The sequence below is a fragment of the Nipponia nippon genome, unplaced genomic scaffold, assembly GCF_047370975.1.
Source record: "Nipponia nippon isolate SJK-2023a ecotype South Korea unplaced genomic scaffold, ASM4737097v1 scaffold_6, whole genome shotgun sequence".
Taxonomy (NCBI): Eukaryota; Metazoa; Chordata; class Aves; order Pelecaniformes; family Threskiornithidae; genus Nipponia; species Nipponia nippon.
The window spans coordinates 37,092,958-37,112,354 of NW_028262380.1; the positions used below are offsets into that span (position 1 = coordinate 37,092,958).

The 19,397-nt window shown below is 41.8% G+C and overlaps 1 protein-coding gene across 20 annotated transcripts in view; it reads right to left on the reverse strand.

Annotated features, from left to right (window-relative positions):
• Positions 1-8,257: 8,257 nt before the first annotated feature.
• Positions 8,258-19,397, reverse strand: part of TENM3 (teneurin transmembrane protein 3) — a 623,972-nt gene continuing 612,832 nt past the window's right edge. For all 20 annotated transcript variants that reach the window (XM_087735943.1, XM_087735954.1, XM_087735953.1 and 17 more), the window contains 4 exons: positions 18,902-19,198; positions 16,101-17,712; positions 13,266-13,396; positions 8,258-9,857 (listed from right to left, as the gene is read on the reverse strand). In XM_087735943.1, coding sequence (XP_087592069.1) covers positions 9,102-9,857; positions 13,266-13,396; positions 16,101-17,712; positions 18,902-19,198 — 2,796 coding nt within the window. In that variant the 3' untranslated portion in view covers positions 8,258-9,101. The remainder of the gene's footprint in view (positions 9,858-13,265; positions 13,397-16,100; positions 17,713-18,901; positions 19,199-19,397) is intronic.

A 19,397-nucleotide genomic window follows, 5' to 3' on the forward strand; every position in this document is an offset into this window, starting at 1 on the left:
TAATAAGCTGTTAAGGTACATTGCAAAGCATGAGGTCAGAGGCAGCGTGTTCTTCTAGCCACCCAAGAAGTGTAATAGCAGCTAATTAGTGCAGCTTCTTCAGAGGCTATTGCTATTGCAACAGGAGGAAAGAAAGGCAGAAAAGTGCAAGGGGGGCCCAACTGTTACTATCTGCCCTTTAGATGAAGGCGTTGTTGGTATTAACTTAGCAGAGGGTGAAGGCCTGACCCAGCACAGCACTGAGTGTCACTGATGCGCTCTTGGCACTGAAAAGAAAAATAGCCCTGTTCTCTACTCCATGCAGTTCCTGGCCTTCTGCTTTCTTCCTGAGGAGCAGGATTTATAGGGGCATCTGCCTTCATTTATTGAGGAGCAAAAATTACAAATTAACCTTCAAGGCACGTGCATGCACATGATTTGCTGCACAATTCCAGACCAAGCCCTTGCCCTCCGCCCTCCCAGCCGAGGCGAATGTTGCCCTGCAGTAGCTGGCCAGGCTATCGGCCCGGTGTTGGTCTTAGGCTGTGGCAGCGCCCACGGCCACGGCCAGCCACCAGCTACCGTGGGGCTGCCTCCAGCCAGTGCACATCCCCTCCAGCTAGGCTGAGAAACAGGCTGCTCTTTGTTTTGAGCAGTCGATCTCTACGCTGTTGCGTTTCACTGGCTGCAAATGAAAGCCATCTGTAAATATCTTTTGTGCTGTTAAAAACAAAAAACCCCCATGTATTTTACTCAATGCATATACCAGCAGTCAAGTTGGCACCCTTTGATTGCATTTAAAAAGGAACAAGGTGGTATTAGCACACCTGCCCATCGTCGGGTGCACCGAGTTGGGCTGAATAGCCAACGAAAGGGTCCCGCTTTAGGATGGCAGGCCGGGACTCGCCATTGTAGCTGGGCAATGGCAGCAGGGGCTGGGGCAAGCATAGGGAAGCGCCGCTGGCCTGCAGGCAGCTGGGCTGAGGGCAGCAGGCAGGGTCCCAGCCTTGGCGCTGCCCTTCCAGAGCACCTGCCACCTCCTCTGCAGGGCTGAGGGTATGGCGTGTTGCAGGGAGACGGAGAGGGAGCAGGAGGCAGTGCTGGACCCAGCAAGATGCACCAGGCTGCCCGCCCAGCTTGGGTCAGCCAGGTGCCATGCTGTGGGTCGACGTGAGGTGCTGCTCTAGGGGACACGGCATCATAAGGTTGTGATTTTTATTCATTTTATTTATTTATTCATTTATTTTTGCTAGAACCCCGCCTCTGCCAGCTGCGCCGTGGACCAGCAGTAACCGCTAACTCGGGCGGGCCGCACCGAGCCGTTAAAATGGCGGCCAAGACCCCCACGCGCCGGGGCGGGTGCGCGGGGACGGCTCCTGCCTTCCCTCCCCTGCCCGCCAGGGGGCGCGCGAGCCACGGCCGAGCGGCGCTGAGGGGACCGACCGGGCGGGCGGGCGGTCGTGTCCCGGCGGCTGGGCCGCCCTCTGCCGCCGCCTGCCCCGGGGCAGAGGAAGGGACAGTAGGTACCGAAGGGGCAAGGCGAGCGGCCCCGGCCCCTTGCCCGAGGCCGGGCCGCCGCGTTTGGGGGCTCGGGGAGCGGGGTGTGCGGCCTCGCTGCGGCCCTGCTCGCTGACGGCGCGGGGTCCGGACACCGCGTCGGGCCGCCGTGCCGGGGCGGGGAGAGCCCTTTAATTTCATCCCTTAAGCCTGAGCTTCCTTGTGAGGCGGGGCAGGGCCCGGGAGGGAGCCATTTCCTTTCCCTGGGTAAGGCGGGGGCGGTGGCTCGGCCATCCTGGCCTTGGGGGTGCCAGCACAGCAAGCCCGCCCTGGCGACGCTGCCCGCAGCAGCTCCCCGTTTCGCACCGAGTAATGACTGGATACTGTCCCACCTTCACCGGAGCTGACAGAGCATGACACACCTGGGAAGGAGCAGGGAGAGTCGGTAATTGAGGGCAATGTATGCTCAGGCAAAGTACAGTCACTGTTGGTGCAGACAAGGTTTTATTTTATTTTTTTTTTAACCTAAACACTTGCCCGTGGGTGCCTTGGAGACATAAACATAGAGGCATATTGGCTCCTACTATGCTCATGAAAAGAATTTAATAGAGAGCGAGAAGGTTTATTCTAGTTAGTTTTAATAATCAGCTGCTATGAAAAGTAATAGAACAGTGCATCTCTGCTGTGGAAACCAAGGGATGTTTTTAAAATGCCTCAGCCTTGCACTGTCTATTTAAAAACTCCAGGCTTTTAGAGTAATCTTTGTTGGCTTCAGACTGTATCGAATTAATTTGGACATTTCAAAGTTGGAAAAGGGGAGAGGATAAGGGGAAGACAAACCCAAACCCTCTGGCCTGGTGTTTGTACCGGAGTTAGAAAGTTTTCACTTTGATGTCTCCTGTGAGGCTAAATGGATGGTGCCATCATCTGGTCTAAACTCCCATCACTGGCATCCATTGCATGTAATTCCAAGAGCCACCTATTTTGCCAAAACCTTCTGGAAACGACTTCTGTAGTTTGTTCTAGCAGTCATGAAGCAGAGCTCCCCCCCCCCCCCCCCGTTTTTGTTTAGTACCCAATTCCTAATGTGAATTTTATCTGAATTGCATTTCACCCACTGCCTCTTCCCTCCTCTCCCATTTAGATGCACCTTACTACAATGTGTTTTTTTTCCTGTGAAGGCACATAGAGTCTATTGTCAAGGCACCCTTTGGCACTGTTTTTTTGGGGGGTGGCGTGGGGTGGGTGTGTGAGCTGGTCAAATCTGTCCCTGCAAGTTGTTTGTTTGTTTGGTTTTTTTTTTTTTTTTTCCAAGCTTCAGATTTATGGGTGATGTCTCCTTGTGCACTCTCTCCAGGGTTTTAACAGCGTCTTCATGATGCATTCATGAGGATTGTATGTGGTGAATAGTAGTGTTGCCAGTGCCATATGCAGAGATAACATTGCCTTCCTATTTCACTTGTTTAACAAGGCCAGTAATCTCATTAAGCTTCTCCACCCCCATGAGCTCTTCATTGCCACCACTATTGTACTGGAATCTCACAATGAGTTATTTATCTATTATGCGCTCCTCATTCTTTCCAGTCATTGCTTTCTTGTAGGCGGCTATGTACCTTTCATAGCAAGATTTGCATTTCTTATTCTGAGGTATTTTACTTCTGGAGTTGCCTGTATTAAAATGCATTTTGTTTGAATGGGCTCATTTCAGCGAGTGATCCATATTGTTCTGTGTGACTGCTCTGTCCTAGCCATTATTAATCCATCAATTTTTGTCATCTGCAGATGTTGGCGTCACTAATTTTTTTTATATGCGCTTCCCCATCTTTGTGGAAAATGGTGACTAGCACCTGGTCCTAGTATTATGGTCTTGTACACCTCCCAGACCCCCATCCTGTTTTTTCTCCACTAGCTCTTGTCAGCAGACACTGGATGGACTTTTCTACAGTGTCACATGCCTGTAGTTACTCTCAGATTTGAATTCTTAACTGATTCCTCCATTAGCTTTCCCTATACTGTGTGGTTTGGTTTTTTTTTTTTTTGATTGATGTAAGGTTAATTGGTTCATTAGATAGCCATTCCTGTAATTTCAGTTTTAAAATGATTCCTAGGCTTGGAATGTGGAAATACTTCATCGTGTTGGGATAGCAATTTCCCGCGTGCCTCTGTAATGCATGGCGCTCTCCCTGCTGTCTCAGACAGCTTGAAGTGTGATTGAGTAACTAGAGCCAGTTGAAACATGTCGCCTTCCAGCCCTGTTCTTAGTTTCTGTATTTCCTCCTTTTCCTCCTGAATCCCAAAAGGCTTTATTAAGACAGCTTTGTAGGAACCATTAACTCTAAGCTGCATAATTACGTTACTATGAGCTTTGACTTAGTTTATAGTAGGAAAAAAGAAATGCATGCGTCTCTCTAGAAATCTATATTCCTCAATGACAGAATTTTAACTTAGTAAATTAAAAGGATTACTCAATTTACCTAGGAGGTTATAGTAATTAACAGCAAGAGAGTTTACCTGCAGAACTACTAAACTCAGTAAAATAGGTTCTGTGAAAACATGACAGTCGTAACGAGCTGCCAGGTTATTATGCTTGTTCTTCACCTTCCAAATTGCACATTATGTACTTAAGGAAAGGGATGGTGTTGCTGTTTAGCTTGCTTTGTTCAGAAGTGGGGAACAATATTTAGCATATTTATTTAGGGATGCATTTTATGTTATTCTTGCACAGCTCAGAATTGCATGCATTTGTGATGCTGGAAATCAGGCCAGGGTATTTTTTTTTTAAGGCATGTGTACAAAGAACAGCGCAGTTAAGATAATCCTCATGCGAGTATTTGTGCGATACTGTGTGACTTGACTCTCATTGTTGCATTTTAGGCCACCTCCCTTTCGCTCTCCCTCCCCCGCCATCTAAACTAAAAGCAGGGCAGCCTGTGCCCGAGTGTCAGACAGCGTGTTCTTGTTCCTCTGTCACCCTCACAGTCCCAACTGCAATAGCCAGTGTTATATCTTGTGATTAGGAGGTAGCATGAGAAACAAACCTTTCCACCATCTCTTCACCCTGGAAGACCTAAGACATTTTTAGCCATCTGCAACAAATACTCAGGTTTCTGGGATGGATCAACAGACAAGCTGCATTTTTTCACATTTTAGTGGTGCACTTAATTAAGCACTGACATCCTTATTTATGTTATCCCTGTTGAAAAATGGGCTGGGGGGAGGAGCGGGGCTTTATCTATTACTAGTGTTTTGACTTTTTTTTTGTAGGTCTAGCCTAGGCACTCACAGAGTTAAATTTGCCTCATATGGTCATTCTGCCACAAAGCTAAAAACTTCAGAGGAAAAATTAAAGTCTTAAGCGCTGTCTGTCAGCATGACAGCTATAGACCATGTGTTCCTTTTTTCCCAGGGGGAAAAAATTGGCACCTACCCGTCAATTAACTGGTTTTCATTTTGGCTTTTTTTTTGGCTCACTGAGCCCCAGAAACTTGTGCGTTCAGTCAAAGATCAATTTAATTTTAAAAGCATTGCATATTTAGTCCTTAGCACTAATTGGCTGTAGATGAGAAGCTGATCAGTCTGGTTGATTTGGATGTGGCTTTGCAGTTAGGGGTACGATTTCACTGTGCCTGTGCTGTTCAGTTTATGCTGTGTGATGCTCTCTGCTTTGGCTTATTTTTAACCCTGGCAGCTTCTAATAAGTGTCAAATAAGCAGCTTCTAATAAGCTGCTTAGGAGCTGTTTCTAATAAGTGTCTTTGCTTTGCGTTTCCCATCTCCAAAGAATTACGCACTAGTATCTTCCTCTTTTTCTTAAAGGTTCTCAAGCTGGCCATATGTATAGCTGTAGGTTGCCATTCTGGAGTTAGCAGTAAACCAAGGTATTAACACTTCTAGATTTGTTTTTCTTTTTCTGAAAACAGAATTCAAACATTTTGTCATCTCAATTCTCTGCGAATGCAGCCTATTCTCTCATAGACAATCATTTTAAACTGTTATTTAATGCAGTGTTTTTTCTTTTACAGTCTTTCAGCCATCACTTTAAAAGTGCCTCTGAAGAGTGGCAGTGGTAACGGGCATTTTTTTTTTTCCCTTGTCAAATGCAAATCTCTCACCTCCCAAGTGTGAACATACAAAGCTCTCCTACTGGCTTTTTTTTTTTTTAAATAACAAAATTAGGCCACAGTTAGCTAAGCAGAGTGACCTGATTCGTGCTGGATCAACATGTTATCAACTTGAGGTTGTCACTACAAAGTAAGTGTGGTGAAGTCTGCCTGTTCCAACTAAAATCAAAGCAGTCTCTCGACACGTAGCAGTGCTGAAGTCAGCAGTTTCTGCAGAGTGGGTCTAAATGCAGATTGAAGGATCTCTTCTGTGTATATATGTAACCAGTGCCAACCGAATTATTTATAATCAAATACTTTTTGTCATATTTTTACTCAGGAGGACATGAGAGAAAACAGTGCTAAGTGATTTTCTTTGTTCTTTGGCTTTTCCTTATCTATAAGAGATTTGGCTTTGTGAGGTATATTTAATGTTTTCTCTAAAGTAGGCCACTTGAGAGATCCCATGGAGTAATTCACTTTGCTGAGTTAGCAGATGAGGCCATTGGACAGAGTCAAAAAAGATGCTGCCAACTGTGAAGCAAATGAATCAATACCAGTGCAACTGGATCAGTTTGCTTCTTCCGATACAATAAGAAAAGCAATAGCACAGATGCAGTATCTGACATACAGATTTAAAAAACAAATATAAACACACACACACACACACACATTGGGTTGGCTTTTATTGGAAAGCCTAGATGCAATCTATAGTTATCAATTTGTGGAAAATTCAGGACACATATAAAGTTAAGAAGGCAAATTAAAAGAACAATACAAATCAGACGAAATATACATCTCAAAATATCAGGATAGCATTTTGACTGGCATTGCCTAAAATACTTGGAATCTCCTTTCTTTTTTTTTGTAATATGCTTCTTTTAATTATACATATTTTTTTCTTTAAAAAGATCTTTTGTTTATATATTCCCCAAGGTCACTATTTCCTGCAGGAGCATGTCCAGATCACAAGTCTTTTTTTTAGCAAGAAATAGGCTCATTATACGTACTAACAAGGCCACTAATTGGCTTGATTTGACTTTATCTAAAATGATCGCCAACAGATACTATAATTTGTTGCTTATTGGTGCCAGAACAAAGGAGAAGGAACTGGTACGCGTCAAGTAGAAGATATATTTCATTGTTGACATGTTATACAAGCTTTTCATATTTAAACAGAACAGAAACATTTGACATAATTTAGAATATGAGCCTATTTCAACAGAGAGCACTTACAGCATGCTAAATACAGTGCTGTGGAAGAGCCACCCAACAGAACTGCAAACACCTAGCATTTTACATCTTTAAAAAGAATACGTAGATCAATGACACGCCTCTGGGGTCTGACATATCATCCTCTCTAAATTTAGGGCCCTCAAGACTTCAAGGGTAAAAATACTAACAACTAATCTGTGCTTTCATTCTAATAGATGATTAGCATTCATTATATGTGTAATTAGTTCTGTATGCTCTACCAAATACACACATACAGTAATAGCACTGATACTGTAGATTCGGTAGCGACTTGGCTGGGAGAAATTCAAATCTGTTTATCAAACAATCCTAATGTGCAATTTAGAGTATGTAATACCATAGACTCTCAGAATACAAAGCAGTTAGAAAACTATTTTTATTACATCCACTTGAACCATTCATAGTTAAGACACGTTCACTTACTATGTTTCGTCATTATAATACATGGATAGAAATACTGTGTATATTTCAATGAACATCAAAAACCCCCAATTTTGTCTCATCTTAAAAATATTTATTTTTGTGGCTGAATTTAGTGCTCGTGAGAGTAAAGCTCTAAGAATGGTTTCAGCCAAGCAAGATGTAGAACAGATGCCATAGATGCCACCACAGGCTTCCTATAAGGAACCAGCTGCACACTTCAGTTCTGTCCTGCAGCAAATATACTGGGCCTTGGAGCAGAGCATGCCAAATCTATGCAGTGGTGTGGAGATGCAGACTAGGCACCAGAATTGGACCTTCGTCTCCATCCCCAGGTTCAGTGTTCACAGTAAGGGGATTTGATCTGCCAGCTGAAGGCCAGGAGATGAACCTACTGAAGAGCCTGCCTGCCTAAAGAGCAATTCTGTAGCATCAGGTCAGAGGTACGCTTCTTCTATCTGGAGTTATAACATCTAAAAGAGCTGTATTATACAGAAGACAAAGTTGACATAACTGGATGAAACTACATCATTTCTTCTTCTTCTACATACAATTTGCCAAGCACCTGAGACACTATTCTCTCCATCGTGAAACAAAGCTTCTAAAAAAACAACAGAAACCCCACCTGGTATGAATAAATGTCCATTTATTACATTAGGGCTGGAAAAAGACAAGGAAAACCCAACCTATTAAAGTCTTCCATCATAATAAACGAGACTTATTTGGTTACTGTGCCTTCTAACAATGACTGATGAAGTGGCACTGGCCTGGGTGACAGGAGAGGTACAGGAGGGGAGGGAGCTGTGGTCTGATTCAGCCAGCCACTTTGGAGTGTCCCATCCTATCAGCAGAGTGATAGATGCACAGCTTTAAACCTAATACAAAAATATTAACACTTTTGGACATTAGTCATCGCTGTTATATCTCTACAATATAATCCTTTATACTGTACAGCTATAACATAAAAGGTGCAATTCCTCCTTCTTTAAAAAAATCACACACAGCACATGTTTTTATAATTTTATTTTTAAGTATAAACTTTTTTAAACACTTTACATAAATTAACTCCTCTGAGACTAATATTTGATGTACAGTAAATTGTAATTCATATAAAAATCCATAAACAACTTGTCTCACATAATTTACAAAAAAATCAGGGTTTCCTTTGCTTATCTGCAACAAGGATTCTACTTGCCATTTTCCCCCCAAGGCAAACCATGTTAGCATTGTAAAATCCATTATTAAATTCCCATGGTAGCATAAGTCACTTGTGCCAATGTCCTTTTAGAAAGCAGCACAGTTTAAAGCAGTTGGGTTGTCTATAAACAGTAATTTTTGCCCCACGTTTTAAAATTAACAGATATATACCACATCCTATGCAGTGAGAAAAAGAGAGAAAGAGAGAGAAAGAGAGACTACTTCTCATAAGCAAAGGTCAACAATTCAGTAATATTTGGAAACACTGTATGGGTTTGTATCTTAATTAAATACAGTGCCTCAAAGGAACAGACAGCCTGTTGCAAAATCTGTAGGCCTTTTTCTTTTCTTTTTTCTTCTTTTTTTTTAATACTTTTCAGTCCAACTTGAGTGCAGCGATATGCATATGTAAACATATTCTTTAAAGCAGATCACCTTTAAGGTCATTGAGAAAAAAAAAAGTTTTGTCATTAGCAGTATCATTCTTCTGGAAGGCGCTCTTTTCGTTATAGAGTCTGTTCGGATTGTGCTACAGAAAAAATCTGAGCAAAGATGTAAGCTTAGGCTCAAGTAGTAATGCAGCAAAACAGTTTGGTCTCCTTTTTAGAAGACACTGGTACACAGTCTCTTTGGCAGCCTGAGCTAAGCCAGTGTGTTACCTCTTTCCTATCTCACTTTGTCTGAGGAACTGTATATTGTTAGCGCTGTCTGCTAATTCTGGATATTGCTCCACAGAGAGTACATAGTACCCATCGTATCCTTGTACCTTTCCAGCACTTAGCAGCTGCCTCTTTTCTCCTTCTGTCCACAGCCTGGCGCCTTCCTCTCCATCTCTTACTCTCTGTTGTTCTCTGGCCCAGGCACTGGAAAGAGCTCTTTGCCTGGCTTGCTCCAGTATTCGGGCCTTTTCCTCGTCAAGTGTCATGCCATAGCGGACGTGAAGCGCTAAAGCACCGTATTGCATTTCAACATCGGCAAACCTGCGAGTCCTGCCGTTCACCACAGTGGTGGACTGGGAAACAGTCACGTTAATGCCATTCTCCAGGGCCTTCCGCCCACTGGTCAGCCTCAGTGTCCCAAGGTCACTCTCGGGGGAGGTGGTCTTGATAAAATAGTGCGTGTCCTTTCCCTCAACGGTGAAATGCAAGTTTTCTAGGTAGTAGGCGTTGTTCAGAACAGCTGCCACTTTTATGCAGTCCTCATTCGCAATGTTGAGCACGTTTGTTTGCACTTTGCCTTGATTGACAGCGAGCATCACCCCTTTCCCAATCAGAGACTTCACTGTAGCAAACCACAGCCATGACTTCTCTCCACTGGATTTCCGTCTGCTGACCTGCACTTCTGCCATCTTTCCCAAGGAAAGGAAAGCCTTCGCTTGTCTCGCCACTTGTTGTTGCACTCCAGAAATTGGCTGTAAACAAGAACAGGCAGAAGTTTTACCAGCCATCTGTAGCCCTCTAGATGCCAAACAGCCAGGCTTTCTTGGTGTGCTGCCCGCGGACGACAACAGGATATGCCACAACTGACAGTGCCAAGGAGTTAATTGAATCTACATACTGCTTGTTCTGCTCAGTTACAAGACTATTTTTTTTGATAATGTTCAGTGCTTTTCCTCTTTGTCTCCCTGAGAGCCTGCACAAAAATAAGATTTAACTTCAGAGGCTGCTTACTGGGCTGCATGGGACAGACCTTTGCAATACTAATACTTCATATGGGTAAGACCTATCTTACTACCGTGTCATCTCATCCTCTGAGCTTGTTCGACTATGATTCCTGTCTACCATGGGTCCATGCAAATTCAGGAGATTTTTGCAGGTCACAAAGCTGCGCTTTAGAACAGGAACAAGCCCTTCTTTATGCTGAGTCAGGAGAAAGAGTCTCTCAGGTAGCTGTGGTCTGAGACCAAACTGCAGGGAGGCTCTCATAATCCCTCAAGCTGCTAAATGAAGGGGGGGGAAATCAAACTGTAATGATAGTCTTTACAGTAAGAGAGAAGCAAGCAAATGGTACAGAGCAGAGGGGTGGAATATTGGGGACTGATGCCCTTTCTTGCAAATAATTGCAGAAACTGATAAAAGGGGATGTGTGAAAAAGCTGCTGCCAATTCAGTTGTGTGATCTTCCATTTCACTCCAACTATCAGCATGCTGCCTAAAAGAGACAAACAGCTGCTCTCCCCAGAACTTCAGAGGGGTGCAGTCCTGAATACAGCAGAGTGCTTTGTTGACAGCTAGCAAAGAGAAGGGGCAATGAATGCAAAGAACCAACGGGCAAGTCTAAAGTGCACTCGCTTGGTATTTCATGTTTTACCCTATCTGGGGTGTTCTTGTTGAAAAGGTACGTGTGCTATAAAGGGGAGGCAATAAGAGGTGCAATTGTGAGGTGCAAAAGCACAAGATGGAAAAGCTAGGATAGGAGAATCTGTTTAAAAAGTCTGCTTGACTGTTAAAGAGCTATGTGTGGCCCAGTATGCCAGATGGAGCCTTGGTAAAGAGAGGGGATAGCTGGGGAATGGGACCTGACAGCGTAACTGCTGTGGTTAGCCACAACAGCCAGAAGAGCAGGAGCCGCTAGCAGGAGCGGTTAGCTAGCGCAGCTAGGTAGTGGGGCAGCTCACGCTGCGGGGTCAGCTGTGGTTGGGATGAGACCTTACAACTGCGCAGAACAGGCACATCTTATCTGCCTAACCCTGGGTCTTAACAGCTACAAGCTGTGAATGAGCTAGTATTGATGGAGGTGGGGAGCAGACATCGGCCCTAGCAGTTGTCTCAGCAGGAAACAGAGAGAAAGATTTAAATAGCTTTGGCTGCACTTTTGAAAAGGAGTACTTAGTTTCTGTAGATGATCCAGTTTATCTTCCAATTGACCCCTTTTCCCTTCAGTAAAATATACTGTTTAACCCACTTGATTCATTGCTGACAAGCGAGGCAAAAGCCTGTTTAGTTTTCCCAAATTTCTGGGTGGGAGACCAAGCAGGAGTAATTAACAGACTCCTACAACTTTAGGTCAGCCTTGCTGCTAATCAAAGCCTGGCAAAAGGTTGGCAAAGGCTTCTCTGCTCTGCAATGAGGGCGGCTTTCTGGAGGGGACAGTTCCTGAGGGACTTAGGAATTGACTTGGACTCTCAGCTCTTCTTGAATGTGGCAGATTCACATTCTGCCTGTCTGCACTTGCTAACAAGTATGGATTTCAGCTGTTGTAAATCCTACATGAAAGCTATTGAGCACAAAGTATATTCTAGACAGCATGCTCATCAGTGAGAGCAGCAAGATGCTATAGCAACTTCATAATGACAAAGTTTGTTTATTTTTAACATGTATCCTCAGAGCTCTGAAGCAAAACCTCAGAGCTCGGTAAAGCTCACTCACTCCAGAATCTTTCAAAATACTAAGTGGTGTGTGTGTTTACTTCTGGCTCCTGGTTGCATTTGCTTGTTCAACAGTGAATATCATAGTCACAGCTTCTTCTACCTGAAAATTTTGAATCTTTGTGTTCCTCCCACTTCTCTCTGTCATGTCACATGCCCCTGGCACTCTTTCATGAAGATTTTTTGACAACTAGCTGTCTGCTCTCATCTCTTTGACCAGACCGGTTGTTTTCCTGATGCTCCTTTACTGGTGTTAGTGGATAATTGTGTTCTTTAGCCTTTGAGATCTAAATAAACAACCTCTAATAGTTCTTCACAGCCATGCCTGATGACAGGTCTCTTATCTCCCGATACAACCACCTTGCCTGGAATACTTGCAATGCTCCTCCTTCACTGCTTCTGCTGTTCATGGGAGACACTATTCTCGTGCTGTGCTCTAAGGTCTTTTCCTGTTACTGAATCCCTGGCTATTAAAAAAATATATATATATAGCGGGCCACTTCATGCATGCAAAATTAGCTTCCACATGCTCCCTTCTGCTGTGCCACCTTTCTAATGATTTTTGTCTAAATTAAGTTGTACGGTTCTTCAAGATCATATCCTCTTTTAATCTCATCAAGTTCTGTATCATGATTCTTGTAAAAAGAGATTTGGTTTTGACTGCTCACAATGGGATTACCCATTTTACTGTCTCTTAACACTTCCTTCTTAACTGAGAATTGTAGGATTTTCGAGGGCATAGGTCTTTGATCTCTGAGTAAGTTTGATTTGTAAATATAATTTTCTTAAATAGCAGATTTCGATTTTAACTTCCACATTTATTTCTTCCATAATTTAAAACTGTAGCAGGTTTTCAGGACTGAAGTTCATTTTTTTCCTCCCAAAGAACTTCATAAGCACCTGGAGTTTTGGGTTTATGTAATGTAATGGGTTTTACCTCAGGTAATTTCATTTTCAATATTTTATCTTTACATATAAAACACGGTTAATATTAAAGAGAAGTAAAATTGTAGTGGTGCCTGCCATGCATAATTTATATCACCTGTTCTTCTGTTTATTTCACAGTCTATTTTTTACTACAGTGTTCAGTTTCTGCCTTCAGGCAGAGTGTTAGTACAAATCTAATCTCTTAGTTTCTGCTACGAAACTTAGACATCTTTAAAGGGTCTTAAACTTCTTTTCATTGATTATTGTCTTTCTGCATTTTTATTATTGCTGAAAGCAAACAAAAGCTTATTTAAAATGGTACCTAACTTAGCAAATCTGTAAGAAAAAAACACCGTCTATAATTTCTTAAATTCTTTTGAAAGTAGATAAAAATCAGAGGTTTGAAAAGCACTGTTCAGATTTAACTTAGCAAGTAACCCTGTCAGGATTATCCATCCCTAATGACATCTGAATAGAAGGGTACATTCTGTCTTGTTCCATTTGTATGTTTAGTTTTGTTTCTTACTGGTATGTCCTCCCATTGCTGGCTCTTCACAAGTTCATAAGAAGGTTCTGTTAGATCAAATTTTGGAACAGGGAAACCGGGAATGGCATTGTGCAGATGGAAGCCGAATGTGACCAGCCAGCTGTTAACATCTGAAAGAGAATTATTAAAAAAAAAGAGAAAAATGTTAGAATCGTTCTATATTTTGCAATCATACAATTTTTACATGGAATAGTTTTTGGCATAATTGATTTCCTTCTGTAATATGAAAATTATTCAACAGTCTTCATTTTGATATGGATGGATTTTGAATTGTACTACAGCTAGAATAGCAAGCCTATGCAGTAAACCTGAAGTTCTCAACTTACGAGAGAACTTCTGTTCCATGTAAGAATTGCACTATGCTCGTTTGAAAGGCATTGCAGGTTTCAGCAATTCTGAAGGCCTCAGTGACTTTCAGAGCAACTATAGGAGCACAATTGAAGTGAGATTTCCTTCTAATATAGCCTAAAGTAATTGGGATTTCATGGTCAGGCTGAACGCACTCTATGTTGCATCTTCATCATCAATACTTTAAAACAAAGCAAGAAAGTAAAAGTACTGCAGAGCACATCCTGTCCTTTGGTTACGTATGTGTTATTGTAGCGTCTTCAAACTACCTCTGAAATAATACCTATATGGTCAATTACCTTTTAAATGATTCGGCAGATATTTTATGTTGATTCAAGAGAAATCTCCCCCTCTTGAAGATGAAGTTGCACTGATGAAATTAAAAGCTAATGGAACATATTATAGTTGCATCAGTAAGCAGACAGGATACTAAATTAGCATTAGATATTATTTATGATACATTTTATGTTCTGTTAAAAATAAATAAATTAGGGATGCCAACAATTAATTAGTTAACAATTGTTGGGCAAGAATGGGTGCTCTGCCCTGTTTCTGTCTTTCTACCCTATCTTTCACAAATACTAAGCTTAGCAGAAGTTGGCAGAGTGCTCCTTGCCAAGTCCAGTAGTTTTCATTTAAGAAAACCCCAAATAAGTGGAACAAAGAACCAAATTTTTCAAATGTTAAAAGAATAAAAAATATTTACCTTAAAATAATTTCTAACCTTTCCAGATAAATGATACGCCTCATGAGGCTCTGCATCTAAAACTGCCAGTCAGCCAAATTGCTCATTGTAACGATAACCTTGTATGAGTAGGGTTTGTCTATGTATTCCATACATCAAAGATCTTAAGAACTAAAACTGTATTTTGAGGGCAATTTTTGAACTAAGTGCATCATTTTCAATGCCACAAAGAATCTGATTGCAACTGCATCCCCTACAGCACATGCTGCTAAAAGAGGACAGATTCAAAGGTCTGTTATTATCCTTGCTCCCAGGCAGCCTGTTAGCAGCCCTGTTAATAGCTGCTGTTTGTTAAATTAATGCAAACCCACTTGATTCCCAGGATGCTTTTCTGAGTGGTAGTCTCACAACTCGTAAGTAAGTGGGGCTGAGCCCCTCCTGTAGTCTGGCACTGTCCATGTAACGTATTTTGGATTATTTACAACTGTTCAAATATGAAAATTCAAATATATCTGAGCAATGCATTTTGCCAAAACTTCTGGTGACGTGCAATCAGATTTTTTTGTATGTAGAATAATGGGAGACACTACACATCACTAACTCTAGACCCACAAAAAGCATATAGGTTCCTTATGAACTCAGTTATACAAGAAGTGGCACGTTAGCAGGTTTTTGTTGCCAAAAGAGAAATTCACTCTCCTTTTTCTATATCCTACTCCTTCCCTGCTCCTGGCTGTGTACTCATTACTTTGTGCTGGCCACGGAGCTTATTGGACTTCTCTTTCATAGCCAAATTACATTAGTAGCCTTGCAAAAACCTACCCTGCTGCCATCTTAATGAATTAAACTGGTCACAGAAAGACCCCTCCTGCCCTTGCTACCTTACAGCCTCACTCCCTCTTGTCTTTGGTCTTTTTGGTCTGTGAATATGCATGTTTTACTGCTCAGTAACCCAGAGCCATGAAGAAGCCTGACTCTAATCCACCTGTAAGGAGATTCTCATGAACAGTCTTGAGGGGTTCTTACTCTTGTACTTGCTCAAGGAGTCTACCTTTTTCATTAGAAGCGCACTGGGTAATGTGTAACAGTACTGGAAGGAGAACCTAGGGCTCCTCTTTCCTCTCCCAGTGCACTGAGATCTCTAGCTGAGGCACCTTGTCTTACAGTTCAGTCACTGGGAGAGGAAGAGATTATTCCACTGGTACTCCAAAATATACTTTGGAAAACCCAACCCCTCTGTATAGTGAGATGCTCTGAATTATCTTTTTGGGTCAAGAGTCCAATATTAAAGCACCATAAGAACTGTGTAGGGCACAATAATAATTGCTAATAATGGCCTGTGGATCTTAATCTCTTATGCAGGTACCTAAATCAATGTCTAAAGCTAGATGAGATATTTTCAAGATCTCCCATGTGCTATTTCACTATTCCTGATAAGCATGTTTGCTGTAATTATTCTCATTGTTAAGTGCTTAATGCTTCCTCATAAAGAGCTTTTCCAAATATGACATAATTAGGTAATTCACCAAAATGTGAATTCCAGTCTAAACTGGATGTCTATAGGTCCAGCGCCCCAAGCTAAAATCACTTTGTTGATCTGGTTCTAAAAGCCAAGTACTTTTCTGAACAATTACCTTCCCTGAGAGTTTCTTTACTAACCTTCCACAGACAATATCCTCAGCCTATAACCCAGATAATCAGATTCCCGATTATGAGAACACGGAAAGGTAAATTTTTGAGCAAGTGGGAGACAGTCTTGCAATTAAGTAACCTTCGTTTACCTGTGATATAATCCTTCACATCATGTATTTTACTGGCTGGGTTGTTATTTCTAAACATGTACAAATTAAAAGGAGCTGGATCCTTCCCAATTCTCTTCCAGATTTCAATATCAGGTGTTGTCCACCGGCCTGCCAGTATGTCATAATCTCTTTCTCCGAAGTGGACTAGCTTGGTCAGTGGGTCGTATAGGCCTCCGTGGAATCCTATTACGAGCTGGAAGTCAAGGTTAGAGTCGAAATAGATCTCTCCGTAAGCAGTGTATTGGATTTGTTTAAGCATGAGACCATTGCTACTGAAAACAGCCAGTGGTGTCCCCGTATTGTCTGATGCAATGTAAAACTCGTCTCCACTGCTAATTTCCATGGCAAAAAGGTGTCCTTGCAGATCATAGTAAAGAGATGTGATTTCAGAACTTGAGTGGTTATATACATGAGTTATCCTGGTCGGGTAAGTAAGGTCTGCGTAAAAAAACTGGAGATGCTGTCCAAGGCTAGTTTTACTGGAAACTCGTCGTCCAAGTCCATCGTAACGGTAAATCACCGTCCACCCACTGCCTTTGCTATAAACTCGAGTAAGAAGGCCCTTTGAACTGTATTCAAAGATTTCAGTACCCCTCTGACGCAGAAATCCATCTTCATCTAATCGGTACTGAACATCACCTAGTCGAGTTATTCTGTCTCTCAGGTCATAGCGAAGTGGCGTCAGACGGGCGCTGCTACTGGGGTTGAGCAAGTGGAGGTTACCATTCAGGTCATAGTTGTATCGCCACATTATTTTTTCATTCAGATAAACTGTCTGGAGCTGACCATCTACATCATATTCGTAAGCATATTTTGTGGTGTTGGCAAATGGCCCGATCTTAATTTCTCTTTTTGTCACTCGTCCCATGTTATCATACTGGATTGTAATCCAATACATTAATGACCGAAATATTTCATATTGAATTTCCTTGATGCGGCCGTGTGCGTCGAAGTGTTTTGTGTAGGTCATTACAGCTGTGGAAATGATCTGGTTAATATCATAATATATTACTCCAAATTTTCCAAATTGTTCAACTTTGCCAGAGATATCATCAAACTGGTAGAGATCAATAGGCAATGGGGTTTCATTGATGACACCTTGCATGCTAGTCACTCTGAAGCTATTGTCGTAGCTGTAGTCAAATCGGGCATTTACCATTCCGTCCTCACTAAAGCGGAAAATCTGCCTGTCAATCAGTGGGCCAATTTGCCTGTATCTAATGGTGCAGATAAAACCATCGCTTTGGAGGTTTACTGTTTTCAGGACTCCTGCTGTCTCATCATAAGTAAAACTAACTCTTGTACTATCATATAAAATTTCTGAGAGCTTGGTCTGCCGTCTGTACTTGAATAATACTCTTCGGCTTGTCCCCAGGAAAGCAGTTTGAAGGAGCTGCCCTTCTTCATTGTAGTCCATTATAACAGAAGCATTGCTTTCTGGGGGGTTGTATATATTCCGGTAATAGCCAATGGAGCGGATAGTCTGCATGGTATGACGAGCAACACTGGGCATGGTGACAGCAGAAAGCCGATCCAACAAATCGTATTCGAAGATATACTGCCGTTGGCTATGAAGCAGAAGAACCATTGACTGAAAATTAAGAACAGATTTTTACCATGTGACAAATGGAGGAGTACCCCCCCCCCCATTTCTTCACAAAAATGTGACATTCTCACTTAAGAAAATTATCTCCTCTTTAATTGAGTTATCCTTGACCTTACATGTTGTTAACATCTCCCTGCCTAATTTACTTGGATGCTTAATTGTAAGGGGTTCTGTAATTAGTAGTTCCACATTCATAATTTGCTACTTGTTATGACTGTATCACTCCTTTATCAAGCACTCACAGCTAAACAGCAGATTGTCAATGGATTCAGATAAGTCATGTTTAATATGGGAAGAAGTAAAACTGTCTTAGAGCCATTAACTCACGAGGAGAACAACATATGGGAGATACAATTTCTTCCCTACAATTAGAGATGATTTTGAAGAATTTGAATAGCCTGAGATGCCTGAATACTGTGTTCTTGTTCTGTAAGCTTTTAAGACATTGGCAAAACAATTGTTTGATTATTTATATCAAAAGGAGCTACTCAGAATTATTCTGACATTTTTCTGATGCGTGGCTATTATGTATCATAGGTCTTGATTAAATTATGTCTGCAGTGACTAGTAAACAGTATTTGCTGAGCAACAGCTTCAATAGAAATATATTTAAACCTCAGAAAGAAAAGTATTCTCTTTTTGCATAGCAGGCATGAGATCTCACAAGGGGGATTTCACAGATATTTCTAGAGGGAGAGCTATCATTCAGCAATTGTTGTATATAATGAAGATTCTTGATCTTTTGCCTATCATTTATTTTGATGCTACAACATATAGCAAGTACAAATTGACAGCTGTAACTACTTAGAAACAAGAGCTTTTCTTGGTACTGAAAAAAACAACAGTGAAGAATGTACAAACAAATTATTTTCAACCGAATTCCACTGCAGAGATCTAGTCCCTGTACCTATTTTAAGTGTTAAGATAAAAGGTAAATACAGATGCTTCTTGTTAGTCAGTGGCCTAAATAATTTAAAAAGACATCAATTCCTAGCAATTAGCTACAGCGTGATTAGATATCTATTGTATAAAACATTCCCCTGGGAATCACATGTTGATACTCAGAATAATTGAAATGTGCTTCTGCTACCTGTTTTTGCTTTGTACGCAGCAGTCAGATGCTGCAGAATTTCAGCACATTCAAAGCATTTTTTAAAACCTGAGTGTTCTTTACCTTCTCCAAGTATGTGTAGCTCCAAGTTTTCCCATCAGCAAACACTCTAGACACTATCCTTCCCTGTCCATCATACTCTATTTTTTCACTAGTCGTCCCTCGCTGTATGCTGCCTATTTGACCTGTGGACGAATAGGTAACATTGACAGCCATCAGCTTGCTGCTCGGTAGCCACAGGGTGGGGTGCCCTGACGTGTCGTAGGCAATCCTCAGCAGAAATTTACGGTGGTCATCGTAGATCTTTTCTGTCTTTGTGGTTCGATCAAAGTCAACTGAAAGGAGGTTTCTGCCATTAACCTTTTTAAAGCAAACAAAATGACACAATAAATCATGCTGTTCAAACCCTAGCCACTTATTATTTCCACAAAGCTACCTATTCTTTAAATACCATTTACAGTGATTGATTTGCTGTGTGCCTAAATTATTTTAGCAACTTCTTGATATAAATGTAAGGCACTACATTAGCATCTACTTCGGAAGGCCTCATTATATGAAG